General features: G+C 36.2%; 1 protein-coding gene across 1 annotated transcript in view; it reads right to left on the bottom strand.

Annotated features, from left to right (window-relative positions):
- Positions 1-7,774: 7,774 nt before the first annotated feature.
- Positions 7,775-14,405, bottom strand: part of LOC132788904 (uncharacterized) — a 29,586-nt gene continuing 22,955 nt past the window's right edge. Inside the window, exon 4 of the mRNA XM_060796574.1 lies at positions 7,775-7,866. Coding sequence (XP_060652557.1) covers positions 7,828-7,866 — 39 coding nt within the window. The 3' untranslated portion in view covers positions 7,775-7,827. The remainder of the gene's footprint in view (positions 7,867-14,405) is intronic.

Genomic DNA, 14,405 nt, shown 5'->3' with positions numbered 1-14,405 from the left:
CGCCGATGCAGATGCAGATGCCGTCTGCTGGCCGGCTTAATGCTGATACTGACATAGCTATTGCTGTCGATGCATCTTAATCTGCACTGTTTGGCATTTAATCTCATCCATTGTCTTAGCATTTCGTGGAGAAATGTTTCACGAACAGAAGCTGCAAACCACCACAAACTTGCGTCTTCGCCTTGGACACAGTCGCAGACTCGGACTCGGACTCCACTCGGACTTCAGTCTGACTATCTTATCAACAATGTCAATTGATCTGGCGAATACTTGCAACATTGAAGCCTTATTCACTTGCACAATTGCGGCAGATTCCATGGATTACTGCAGGAAAATCGAATCAGAGATGGCTGAGACTATTAATGCCTAAATTAAAATGTATTGCCAAAAAAATAAATTGAATTTAGAGTTTAGCTAATTGAGAAGTGAAACTGCAATACAACTAAACAGTAACCTTATAATTATTAAACAGTAATTTATGTAAATATCAAGATGAATCTTATAATAATATTTAGAAATCACTGAAGAGATTTCAAATTATAACTTCTCAAATTTTAAAATCTTTTTTTATTGAACAATTTAATTCTTTTTTATATGAATCTTTTGAAAAACAGACTTTATTTTGTTGATTGATGAATTATCTTTTGAAATAACTTTTCTTTGCTTTACTTTTTATAAGAATTTATTTACAATAAAAATTGACAATCTGTATTCTGTCATATATGGGCATTTCTCAAAGTCGCGAACGTACGTTCGTACGAGATAAATTAAAAAAATAAAATCGAAAACAAACGTTTCGTGAAACTTTTTTTTTACTCTTCGTTAGCATTTGTTTAGCTCTTTGGTTAGTGTAAATTATGGGGCTTATCGATTTTTAATTTTCATAATATTGTCAAAAAACATGCGGTCGGGAACGTACGCAAAATGGAAGTCGACTTTGGCTTAACACAGTAAAATGCAAAACTCTGCGAATTGAGACGGAATATTTTAAAGAAATAACTTTACTTTTAAAGTAGAATCATGTAGCTTTCTATTAAGCCTACTCCCAAGAAAATATCTCCATTTATTTATTTTTAATTTAATTAAGTTCCGGTCGCGAACGTACGGTCGCGAACGTACGATTTTTCCATGTTGTTTTATTTATTAAATTTTTATTTTTACCACAACTTTTTTTTATTAATAACTTCATATTTCATAAAAACAAACGGATTTAACTCAATTTAAAGTGTCTAATAACATTTAAAAGCAAAAAAAATAAATTTTTATTAAATATGAAAAATGTACTGAAATTTATTAATAGCAAGAAAAATATGTAATAAATAATAAGTAATAACTAACAAGTAATAAGTAACTGCAAACGACATAGTTTTCAAAAACAAAAACAAAAAAAAAATTTTATTTTTTAAATCCATGCGACGCTAGTAAAAATCGACATATGCTTATAGGTAAGGTCGCGAACGTACGCTACTTAGACAATCAATAAAAAAAGATTGGTTTGAGTAACCCCAACGATTTTTTATATTTAAAATATATATACCAAAATAACTTAACACGCGAAGTTTCATTCACCTGCTTGCACTTAATGCGAAGCAATTACAATAAAATGATGTTTTCGGTCGCGAACGTACGATTTGAACATAGATAAGAAGCAAAATAAAAATAAACAGTTAATTGAACATTTTTTCGCTCACTTTGCATTTTTTTATCTTATTATTGGATTGCTATTAAGAGATTTGGTAGAAAAAGAGCAAACATATCATATGTTTTCTTTGTGAAATAATAAAACATAAAAATGCATACATAAGAAGCTAAAAGTGAAAAAATTACATTTTTTCAGTTTGCAGGCAAATTTTTTTATAAAAACAACGGAGATATGCTACGGATCCATTGTATTATGAAAATTTGGATATTTCTTTATGACATTATACAAAAAAATACGATGAATGTGAAGATTTTTTTTTTCTGTCGTGGTTTACCATTTTTTGAGAATTGCCCATATTTAGTTTATAAAACATACTTTTTACGTTCGGTACTAAAATTTAGTAATATATAATTCGAATGATCACTTAAATTTAGGTGAACATATTTAAAACGAAATTTATTATAAATTTGTTGATTGTTGAAAAGATAATGATCCAAAGAAGTTTTTACGACTCCAACTATGATCTCTCTATATATATAAACTATGAAATATCTATATCACCTTCCTTAGCTACTACAAAAGTTTTGTAATATTGACATAGTACATTCTTTATGCCAATTCGAATGATCGATGCAAGTTGCTCTTGTAATTTGACACGATATAAACAATAGACAATTGTGTTGATATGATTAATAGGCTGTTGATATGGCAATGAAGTTGAGGTGTGAAAATGATTATCGCTTTGTCATATGAGGATCTCGACTCTCGGGGATATTGTAGTTGAGGACTGGTTTTGCATTTACAAATCGTCTCACGCGCAAAGTATCCGTAAGAGTAGCGATTTTGTCCATTTCGTGAATGTCGCTTCTACACTGCACTGAATTGAACTGGACAGTTTGCTGAGATCTCGGTTCTAGAGTGGGAGAGAGAGGAGGAGGAGGAGGAGGAGGCTCTTTACATATGGCATGTTGTCCGTCTGCACGTTTAAATTTATTGTCCATTCCATTAATGGTGGCAAGGGACAGGAATTCTGCGTCTCTGACAGTGAAATGCCATAAATTCTTGCGTCTCGTTCGGATGTGGCATTGTGTATTTTGTGCCTCTGCAGCAAGCTTCCAACACAAAACAAAACAGAGCGATTTGCTCTGCTCCACAGAGAGAGAGAGAGTGAGTGAGAGAGAGACTTCTCCAGCTTGGAGCTGAGCTCAAGTCATGGTGGAATCCGACGACATCCGACGGTGTTGGGTTGAGATCGCGCTAAGGAAACCAAAAGGCAGCAAAACGCATTGTGCAGGAATTCCAGGAGTATGGAACCTGGAACCTCTTTTGCAAACTGGACAAGTACTCAGCTTTAGGTTTAGCTTTTAGGTCGTGAGACACACTCAAGCGCTCCTTGTCCTTTATATGTTGTTTTTGTTTTTAATGCCTCACGATCATAAAAGGATGGTCAAAATATTTGTCACTCGTTTTAGTTCCAGTCCAGCAACAGCAGCAGCAGCCGAGAAGGTGTCACAGCTGGAATCCGATATGGTAAAAATGCGGTAGTATTATCGTATATGTGTGTGCATCTGGATCATGATAATGCTTGAGTAGCCGATGCCGATGCTGATGATTGAAAACCCAGATAACACTGGCCGATGCTAATCTCGCTGACTTTAAGACAAAACCACTTTGCTGAAATCATTGTGTTGGACTTTGCAAAGCAAACTCAATTTGCCCGAAACTTTTCTTGCGACTAAATACAGTTTGTGCTATCGAAATCTTGGCAGAATTTAAAACTAATTTACGGGTGGTTTTACGATCCACATTTTATGAAGAATAGCTTTTTGCATTAGAGGTTATTCTTTCTTAGTTAATTTCATGCATCAATTATTATTTTTGATTTAAGTTATCATTCGAATTTTTAGATTCCATTGAAAAGATATTATATGCGAGTACATATGTATATAGTATTAACAGTTTGCTCGAATTTTTTTTCCTTTTCAAATTATTGCTAGGTCTTAATTGCTTTGGCTAACATCTTGTATATTTTGTATTCTACAGTATATTTTCAAGGTATTAGTACGCCAATATATGAAATATAGCTTTTGGTATATTTTGTTTTTCTTGGTGTAATATTTGTTGGTATATTTAAACATCTTTCGAATTAATTTGGTGACAAAAGGGTTAAAAATATATCTAGATTTAATTACCCTTTGCATGTTTAACAACCAGAGAAGAGAATAATACCCCCATACTAATATCAAAGCATATGACTCTCGATTGTCTAGAGCTTAAGTTAAAGTATATGTTAATAGTTCAAGTACTATTTATGGGTCTCTCATTTAGAATCTTAGATTCTTCAGACGATGATCAGTACCCTATTAACTTATCATTTAAAAATTGAAATTGAAATGTATATTCAATACTTACATACTGCGCAACGTCCACAAAGAGTGTGCAAAACATGTGAAAAGAAAGGAAAAAAATATTTAAATTTCATAATGCCAATGTATGTGAAAACACTCCATTAATTAGTTTAATTTGTAGGGAAAAACAAACGTAATTATTGTGGATCTAGTTAAGCTTTATCAGCCTTTTTCTCCACATTAAGTGCTAAATATAGCTCTGAAGTTAGCTGCCATTTCGCTTTAACAATTTAATAACACATTGGCAAGAGACTCAACGCCAATTACGCTGTCCGATCCTGGCAGATGCACTTGTATAGTGAGCACATCCTACTGTCAATGTCTCAGTGATGATCGTCGTAGGACTTGAAAATTGGAACAGTGAGCAAAATTATTGTCCCCTAATGGTGCCAACTATGATAATGAGGGTCATGTGAGCAAGGAATGTGGGCTGGCAACAGAGGCAACAACCAAAACAAGATCGGTTCAGTTTTGCTGGATGCACTGCAGCGCGCCAAAAAGTCGAGCGCCTGCGAGTGCCGTTTTTTTTTTGTTTTCAAAAAGAGGAAAAAGTCGCTCGAAGGCGTTTTGATCGAAATTCGATATTACGTTGATAAGACACGAAGTTTGCTATTCAGAGTTGGCAGACCAGCAGACTGTGTGTGGACTGGAATCTTTTAAAGCAACTGCCACTGCCACTGACATTGCTACTGCTGCTATCCAGAAGCTGTCGTTTTGATCGATCGCCGGCACATGAAAATTGTCATGTTTAACAAGTATTTTGCTGGTTGTAATTAAGGTTGAACCCGGGACGTTCAGTTCCATGCTTGCCTGAGTGTCTGCTGATCGTCAAACTGAATGGTTTTATTCTTTAAAAAGACATTTTAGTAGGTGTCAATTGTTTGTGAAATTCATTTATCACTCGACCAGAGAGTTTGGACACTCGACGATTTCTCTCTCTTTGGCCTGTCTTTCCGCTTCCGATTTGAGTGATCTAGACCTTAATGTTTATTTAATTTTTGTTTGTTTTTCCCTTCAAATGCAACTACTTATTAAAGTAATTTTAAATACATGTACTTACACCCTAGTTTCCATAGTAATCGGTTGATGTGGCGATCCAATTAAATGTGTTTTGGGTGGGAGAAACAAGAAAAATAGTAGATGTAAATTAGAGTCGACCTTTAGTTAAAAGTAGGAACAAAATTTATAAAATACATTTATAACACGAATATAAATTTGTTTGATATAAATCCTGAACAATTTTCTGATTGTGAAAGATTATAAAAAATCTTATGTAGAGAAATAAAATACAAATATATAGAATAGAATTCAAAAGATATTTCATTTTGATATACATATGGGAAGAAATTAGATGTTACAAAAATTGTTTATTGATAACTTCTATAACTTATTTTAAAAAAGTTTTAATATTTATTCATTTTTTATTTTATATATATTGTGGATCTTTTACTCTGTTGTCTGCTTTTCAAAAACTCAAAATTGCTTATCCTCTGATCCAACTCAACTGAATTCAATTATAGCTTACCCTGCTGAAAGCCTGTGTCCTTCCAGAGACCTTCAGCTTTAGTCAAAACATCAGTTTTTACCAAATGACACTTTAAGGACTCGTTTATCAGATTCGGAATATCACAAATTTTCCATGTTAATAAACCAAACTATATACTTTCCAAAATAGGCACTAAAGTATCCTCGATTAAGGTAAATCAAGCTTGTGTTCTAATTGCCTAGTAAAATCCGAAATCTGATACACGAGTTCTATCAGGAAACGTGTGTAAGTTCCCAGAGTAATAGAGACAAGCGCATTTAACATGAATGTGAAACAGTAAACAATTATTTTCTCTTTATGGCCTGGAGATGATTAACCAAATTGATTAGACATTATACTAGTTATATATGTATATATTGCCTTGACCTCACAGTAGTATGTTAACTTGCTTACGCACCCCACTGTAACGTGAATGTGAACGTGAACGTTAACAAACTAAACAAGCAAAAAGAAATAATCAACAGCTACGATAAAAATATAAAAACAATAATAATGACAGGCACACACAAAAGTCCTCGCTGCGTTTTCTTTTTTTTGTTTATCGGTAGAAAACAATCTAAATGATATATTAAGCGCAAAGCAAATAACGCTCTTTTTGTCGCCACCATGCTCAGTTCTGTATGCTCTTTTCATCTCTCTCTGGCTCTGTTTTCCCTGGCGAGTTAAGTTCTCCAATTATGCGGATTATTAATTTAACTGGGTCGCGGCAGTCCCTTTCCCAATGCCCTTCACCCTAAGTCCCTTTATCCCCACAATGTTTGCTCGCATGTCTTCGGTTCGTGGCGCGTTCAAAAACCAAATGGACAATGGACTGAGTGTTTGTGTTGTTGTTGTTGTTTTTGTTGTGTTCGTAGCAAGCCAGACCACTGACCACTTGTCGTTTCACAAGTTGTCAAAACTTGTCATTTAACCGACAATGAGCCTTGTTTGCTTTAATCGTGGTTATTATGCGTTCGACTGAATGAATAAGTCCGCTAACCGTTTCCCTTGCCCTCCGAATTATTAATGATACCCAGAGCCAGTGAGTTGGCTATAGAGAAGTGCGTTCGTTGAGTGTTCGACGTCGCTTCGACATCGACATCGGCAGGTGCTCGGACTTCATGGGGAGTTGCCTCCTAATTAGCCGGAGTCGGCTCTTCAGGCTCGACATAGAATTTGCTGACAACATGCTTTGCTGACGTGGCAGAAAAATGGATTATTCCTTGCCGCGATAATCCTCAGTTTAGAAATGATGTATCATGATTTACAACAGCAGTAGAAGTCGTAACTCCAATTGCCGCAATTGGTTAACACCCATTAAAACAGCCAGTGTCCTGGACTGCACATGATTCATTTCAATTTCTTTTTTTTGGCATTATGCGATCCATCTTTTAATTGGTTTCCCAACGGCAACGTGTCTCATTTGTCAATGGGGCAATCGATAAACTTGCAGACAGGTGGAATCCGATGACGACAAGGGTTGTTTCCATTCATTTCTTTTTCTTTTTTTTAGTTTTTATCCTTTCCTCAGTAGATCAACAACAGGTGATCGTCGCGTTGAGGTGACGTGTTTTTGTTTTGTTATTAAGTTGTTAACTTAAATTATTGTTTCATTCTTTTATATATGCATTTGCCTTTGGCTTTTAGTCCCCGTCGGCGACATTTAACAGTTCATGCACTTATATGACCTGTCGCAAAACTTATTGTGAACAATAAAAGGCACACATTGTTTGCAGGATCAGCATTGAGATCGGTTTGGGGATCACGTCTTTATGGCCAATTTATGCGCATTCAAATTATGCCCTTTCACGCTGTTAACAGCATTTTATTACAGCACTCGAAAGCAGTCAAAATATTTGTCTTTAATGGTCAATTTTGTGTGCAATAAAATTATGGAAGGATTACTACTTTTGTTAAAATTTCCCTTATTGGTTGTAATGTATGCAATTGTCCTGGATTTTTTGGTCAACGATTTCATAATTTTTATTTTCATAATTGTTGGTATATTCCTCATTAATTGATATAAGGCTCAACCATCAGTTTAAAATTCTTTTAATGATCAATTATGCAAGAAAATTTTGTTTAGATTAAAAATAATTTAATTAATCTATTTTATATGCGTATAGTCGGATAGTATTCATTTCACTTTAACTTGTTACCTTCTATGTTCAGAATAATTCATTTTAGAACACAAACATTAAGTTTATCATTTACCACGTTTAATTTTTGACTATTTTACTTACAGATACTATTCAAAATTTAGTGGTATGTCGACTTACCGTAGCTGGGTCCTGAAAATAAATAACAAAAGTAATTATTAGTAATTGGCTAAATGATTTATTAAAATAATGAATAGAATATTATTTTAAGAATCCAATATATTATAATTATGAATAGAATAAAATGAGTGGCAGATAAAATAACGTAAACGGTATTTAACCTTAAAATTAGACAAAGATTTTAAGTAGAAAAGAAGTATTCTACTTGTAGTAGAAACTTGTCGCAATTCAATAATCTTTCAGAGAATATATTACTAAAATGCCAAAGAGGAATGCTGTTAATGCTATTTCTAAATAAATGGGCATAAATGACATAATTAGTGCCGTCATTACGTATGTTAAATCCTAATTAATATGCTTAGACACTAACCGCACAAGTCGCCAATGTCCACAATGAAGTTTGTTGTTGTTCTTGTTGTTGCTGCGAGAGCATCGTGTTGGGCATCGATTAAAATGAAACGCAGGCAACGCAAAAGTTATTTGACGTATGAGAAATAAATGAATGAAAATCGGATTCATTTGGCATCGATTGCTGATTTAATTGTCTGACTAATTGAGAGATTTTTTTTGCACTGGGCCATCTGTGAACTCCCAGGACGCACATTCGGCCTAGTTGCAGCGTTATTTGCTCCATTTGGCACTCCGGCTGAGGCTTAATGACTTGATTTGGCAAGCTGATGAGGTGCGGTTCCAGTTGCTTTCCTTGGGTTTGCCAGATTGCTGCCCGTTGATTAGTTCACATTGGTATAGCCTCCGCTCTCCGCTCTCCTCCCTCCACCCCTTCTCTTCCTCTACTCTACTCGCTTTCCTCTCTCTCACACACTGCGATACAGATACTGAGATACAGATACGGATGCAGTCGGAGAGTCAAAAGCTGTACGTGCAGAACCGCCAGTCGACGACGACAATGACTTGCCATATATGCGCACTAGTAGCCGTAGCTGGGCGGCTGGTCACAAAAACCTTAAATTTCATGCAGAATTAATTAACTTCTGGCTGGTGGCGCTGATGCCGCTGTCGCTGCCACTGGCGACTGAGCTCGGAGCTCGGTTCGTGTCGCCGCCGTCGTCGCAGTAGCTGCAGCCGCCCAAGTTGCGGGAGCTTCGTTTTTAATACCCGCCATCCAGAAGGATAGAAGTGCATTATCTATAAGTGAATTGCTATAAACAACTCTATGAAGCATAATATAGCCCCACATAATATAGACATTCGAATATCTGCTGGAGAAACTCATAGAATAGATTTTTCTAGAATTGGAATATTTTGAAATTAAAATTGAAGTTTTTAAAGAAATTGCAAGATTTTTAGTTTTTCTCCAAAAACAATTTAACAATTTTTTGTAAAAACTTTGCAAGCACTCACGCCTATTGAACACATGTTTAATATTTCCTAGGATAAATTAAACTGGAAAGTTTCTTACAGAAGTATTTCTAATGTAACTTACTATTGTATTTTGCTTAACTATTGCGTCTTTTAAGCAAGCTTTTTCATTTGTTAAAATATTTGAATTGGTAGTAAACGAGAACAAGTGTTTAATAGTATGTTATATTGAATTACTTTTAAATTCTATAAGATCTAACAAACACGGTTATTTTCAAGAAACAATAATATTGCTAATTTAAAGTCAGTTTATAAACATATATTTATAAGAACAAATATGCTATTGATTTGATTACACTTCAGTATGTTGTTATCTACCCTGTATATTACAGTCGAGCATACTCGTCAGCAGCTTTCGTTACTGCTTCAGTTGTTCTCTCGCTGATATTTTGATGGCTGCCCAGACAACATAGGAACACACAGAAGCGGCTGTGGCTGGAGGATCGCTCTGGAATTTCATTGAGAAACGTGCCCCGTACTTTGGGACAACGGCGCAGGTCGTGTCCCCATTGCTCTGTCATGAATTGCACCAGCTTCCTGCATCCTGCCCCCTGCACCCTGGACCCAGCATTGTGGCCACATCTCATCGCTGTGGCAATATGGTTCACTCGCTACAGCGTGCGAGTGTACTTACTATGGTATACTCTCGTATTTATATTTGTATGTGGGGGATCGTTGTTTGTCTCGCGGATCTATCTGCTGGCGCCATTTGCTACCATTGGCTGGCTGAGTCGACTTGCTGGATGGCTGACTCTGCTGGCCTGTGTCGCAATTTAATTACAAGCATTACTATCACAGGAGGCGGCATTAAGATTTATGCAAAAGAATCAACGAGCAATATAGTGCTGAGCAAAACGAAGCGATATTTGGCTATCGAAAGGTTGCTTAGGAAAACGTTGAATAAGTTCAAGATAAGCAAATGTTTAAAACAAATTAAACTGAGAAAACGATGGAATACTTCTACTATATTCTCACTTTTAACATTTTATATGATGCACTCTATATTTGTCAGCTCTATCGTGCTACCAGTTAAAGATCCCATTGTTGCCTTCAAATGATATCACGATGGTCTCTTTATTGGATGTCATCGTTGGGAGTCAGTCGCCGTTTTTGTAGTTTGTTTGTTGTTTTTGTGTTTTGTTTTCTTTTTCGGGATGCACAACTCAATTTGCTGTTCGTATGTGTGGATGAATATCTCACAAGTACGAAACGGAATAGCCTATTAAGGGAAAAGCACTTGTCGGCCACGGCTGCTGGCAGCTTCTTTAAAATCGAATCACGTCTGTCCAATTTTGAATGGAGGAACCCGAGAGTAACCTAAGACTTTCAGTTCGACCAAGTTTAAGAGCGTTCCTCTGACAATTTTAGCTCCCTTGTAGGCGATTAAGTTAAATGCCACTAAACTAATTTAAAAACGATTGTAAAAGCAATCTCGCTCTCACTCTCTCGCTTTCAGTTGCTTGGCGATAGAATTTCTTGGGCAAACTCGCGCCAAACATCTTGTCTTCCTCGATATTTGCTGCACTTTGTCACGTACTGCAGAATTGTGGTCATCAAGAGTGCTGTGCTGACCAGCTATGTTTATACACTATATATTATAGTATAGTAAAATAAATACATGTGGTGGCTCTGGGCAAGATTGCTTTTTCCATATGGAATTTAATTTGCGTTACCCTCAAACATGTAATAACGATGCAATTTCATTTTAGCAATTTACCCCTTGCTTGTCTTGCCTGACCAGAGTTGCCCCCACACACACACACACTTGCCAGTGTTGCCTGCCTTTGAGCGTATTACACATGCGATAATATTCGTTGGTTTGTTTTCAGTTTTGTGTTGCGATGACAAAGAACTCTCGTTATGCAAAATACCTGCGAATATTACACAGTTAAGTTTACGATTTGATATATTGCTCGCTTTGTGGTTGTTGTTGTTGTCGTTACTGTTGCTGGCGCCTAGAAAACAAAACACAGTCGTGGCCTGCAGTAGGCTACGGTTGCTGTTGCTGCAGCGGTGGCGGTGGCAACCTGTTGCGCATATGGATGCCCCGCGGTTATGGCAACCATAAAACCTTACGAGCTGAATAACAAATACACGTACGGCATGATTAATTTAAGCACTTTTACGAGCTCTCTTCATGGCCCTGCTGATTTATTGCCGGACCGTGCGACGAATTTGCGTCAGGGAAACAAAAAAACCAAACTCCACAAGAGGTCCAGTTGTGATCCGCGGACGGATTTAAAGGCCTCAATCCTTGCTTTACGATTGGGTTTTAAGGGGCGATAAATGAAATTAGGGTCTTAGAATAACTGGTCGCAGTTGGACGCAAAGCACTTGTTCTTGGCTATAGATTTTCTCTTGCTATCTACAGCAGCTTGTAGGCGTACTTTCAAAGAGCGATGCCTATTCTCTAAACCAAGTTAACAGTTTTGTGCATTTTGTTGTGCAACAAGTACACAAAGCTGGGCAAACACCATCACAACAACAACAACAGCAACAACAACTACGACTCGGAGTGAGGCGACTGGCGCATGTTGCCATCAGACGCATTTACTATTTTGCATAAATCATAATGTAATCTGCATCTGGAAATGAAAACAAACCGAGTCGAGTCGACTCGAGTGGAGTCCAAGTCGGAGTCGCGTCGAGGCGATGCGAAGCGAAAATGTCCAAGCTTTTATAATTAACTGCGCGGGCACAAACTGAAGACATTGGCAGGCGACATGCCGGGCACAGCTGCAGGACCTCTCTCAGTGGTTCCACAAGCAGCCACAGCAACAGCCACAGCCTTAGCTACAGCTACAACCAGCATCAGCATCAGCTTCAGCCTCAGTCAGCGACAACAAGCGCATAAGTTTCTCAATGAAGCATGGACCCTGATATACATATATAGATATACTCGCACTTATACATATATACGTACACTGGGAGAAATGATGTATCTATAGCAAAAGTTTTGCTTATTAAAATTTAAAGACAACCTGAGAAGATTTTATAAAACTTGACAATCTAAATCTCATCATGAGATGAGGTTTATATATTGTTTTTATGTATAATGTAATAGATTGCTAAGACATAAATATGGATTCTATAAACTAAACTTTTGGAATTTCTTTAAGTAAATATATAATAATTGTTTATACATTTCGTAAAGATTTCTTATATGATCGAATTTCTTGATTTGTTTTTAATTTCATACGAGTTTTGATTAATTTTTATGCAAATTAATAATTGAATTCTTATTGCGTTATCTTTTTCTGAAGTATTTTAGGTCAATCTGAAGGCCTAAGTTTATCTAGTTATTTTATTTTTCTCTGGAATTTTATTCTACTATACAATCTTCAATTATAATAAATATTTTTATATTCAATATTTCAAATTTATTGTCTTCGTTTTATATGTAGATCAGGATTGAATTATCTACAATCCTATCATTCCCACTGGTCTATTATTTCAATTTATGATACATTTATTAGCATTTTATCAATCAAATTTGTCTTCGAGGTTCTAGTTTCTAGATTATTATGTTTAATTTTATGAAATTATTGAGGTGTATTTGAGCTTACTTTTATTTACGAAAATCAATCCTATTGAGTTGGTTTGTGAGCATTCGGTTAAAAAATGCATCAAAATTCAAGAACATATAATTTAGAAAGTGATTTTATGCCTGACTTTAATTAGAGACTTTTCTCTCTGTGTAGATACAGTTGTGAGCCGTCGCGGTCAGAGATTCATGCCCAAAACGAAGATGAAGTCAAAGTCGATGCAAAGAGACTTGGATGTGAATGTGGAGGACGACTGGATGGCATGGATAAGCCCTCACTTCGTCTTCGTCTTCATCTTCAGCTTCATCTGTTCATCTTCCTCTGCTTGTGCTTCTTCTTCTTCTCTCGTGCGCAATCGCAAAATCTACGCAGTGTTTGCAGCACAGTGCGCGGTCAACGGGCGCCTGCCAAAACTACGGCAAAATAATTTATGCCCCAAGTCAGCGAAGCGCAGCCACAAGCACACAGAGCACACAAGAGCACAAAAACAACACATTGGCGCAACATGCTGCATGCTGCAGACCGCAGAAGCAGCGGGTTGGATGTTAGTCCCAGTCAAAATCAAACAAAAATTATAAATTAATGAAATTTATGCACAATAAAATTGCAAGCGAAATTATTAATGCAGTCGTTCACGCTTTAAATGCACCCTAAATCAACGAACAAACGGCACAAAATTATTAATACGGCCAACAGACATGCAGCTTCGATTCCTCTTCTCCCACTCCTCATCCTTCCACTCCAACTCCTACTACAAACTTCTCATCCTGCTGGCTAAGAATCAGTTGGCGCTAGGCCCGCAGACCGCAGTCAAGTGAAGCGAGAGCAGCTTCTTTTAGGCGCCGGATATGTTCAACTTCCAAGACATGCGTCTTGTTACATTTACTGCACAACTACAACACTGCGATCTCTCGCTCTCCTTCTCCTCCTTGAGCTCCTCTCAAACCACCTGCCCACCATTCGCAGATATAGTATGCAGAAATCATTGCGATCTGTTGCCACATTTGCCACTTTGAACTGGTTGCATGTCTTGCTCAATGCCTCAATGGTTATGATGATGCCCAGACATCAGCATGATTCACAAGAGGAATTGATTCTGTGCACAATTAAAGATTATATCGACAAGCTGCCATACAACGCGAACAGCTTGAATGGATATTAGCTATTTATGTGATATTTTTATGGTTTTAGCAATGTTTATGGCTTATAATTGAAAAATTCTAGTCTTCAAACTGAACACGTTGAGTTGCAATCGCAAATAAATTAATTGATTTCAGCAAAGTTACTCAAGCGCTTAATTAAATTATGTATTTTGAAATATTTGGCATTGAAATAATTTATATTATTAGTAAATCATTAAAGTGTACAAAATAAATTCACTAAAACGCATAAAGCACACAAAAATCAAAGTCATAAAGAAACTTAAAGAATATTTATCTTAAACAGAGAATTTCGAATAAATAGCATATATTTATACTACAAAAATGTGAAAAAACGGAAATCATATTTGGCGTAATTCATTTGATATAATAAATGTTTCTTTATTACTTTTTTTCTTTAATTTTGAGTAAGAGTGAAGTTATTATCGATTTCGTAAATTTATTATTGAAACTTCTTAATAAAATA

Source organism: Drosophila nasuta, chromosome 3, assembly GCF_023558535.2.
Source record: "Drosophila nasuta strain 15112-1781.00 chromosome 3, ASM2355853v1, whole genome shotgun sequence".
NCBI lineage: Eukaryota > Metazoa > Arthropoda > Insecta > Diptera > Drosophilidae > Drosophila > Drosophila nasuta.
Note: the sequence above shows the minus strand (reverse complement) of the source record. Positions and strands in the feature narration are given on the sequence as shown.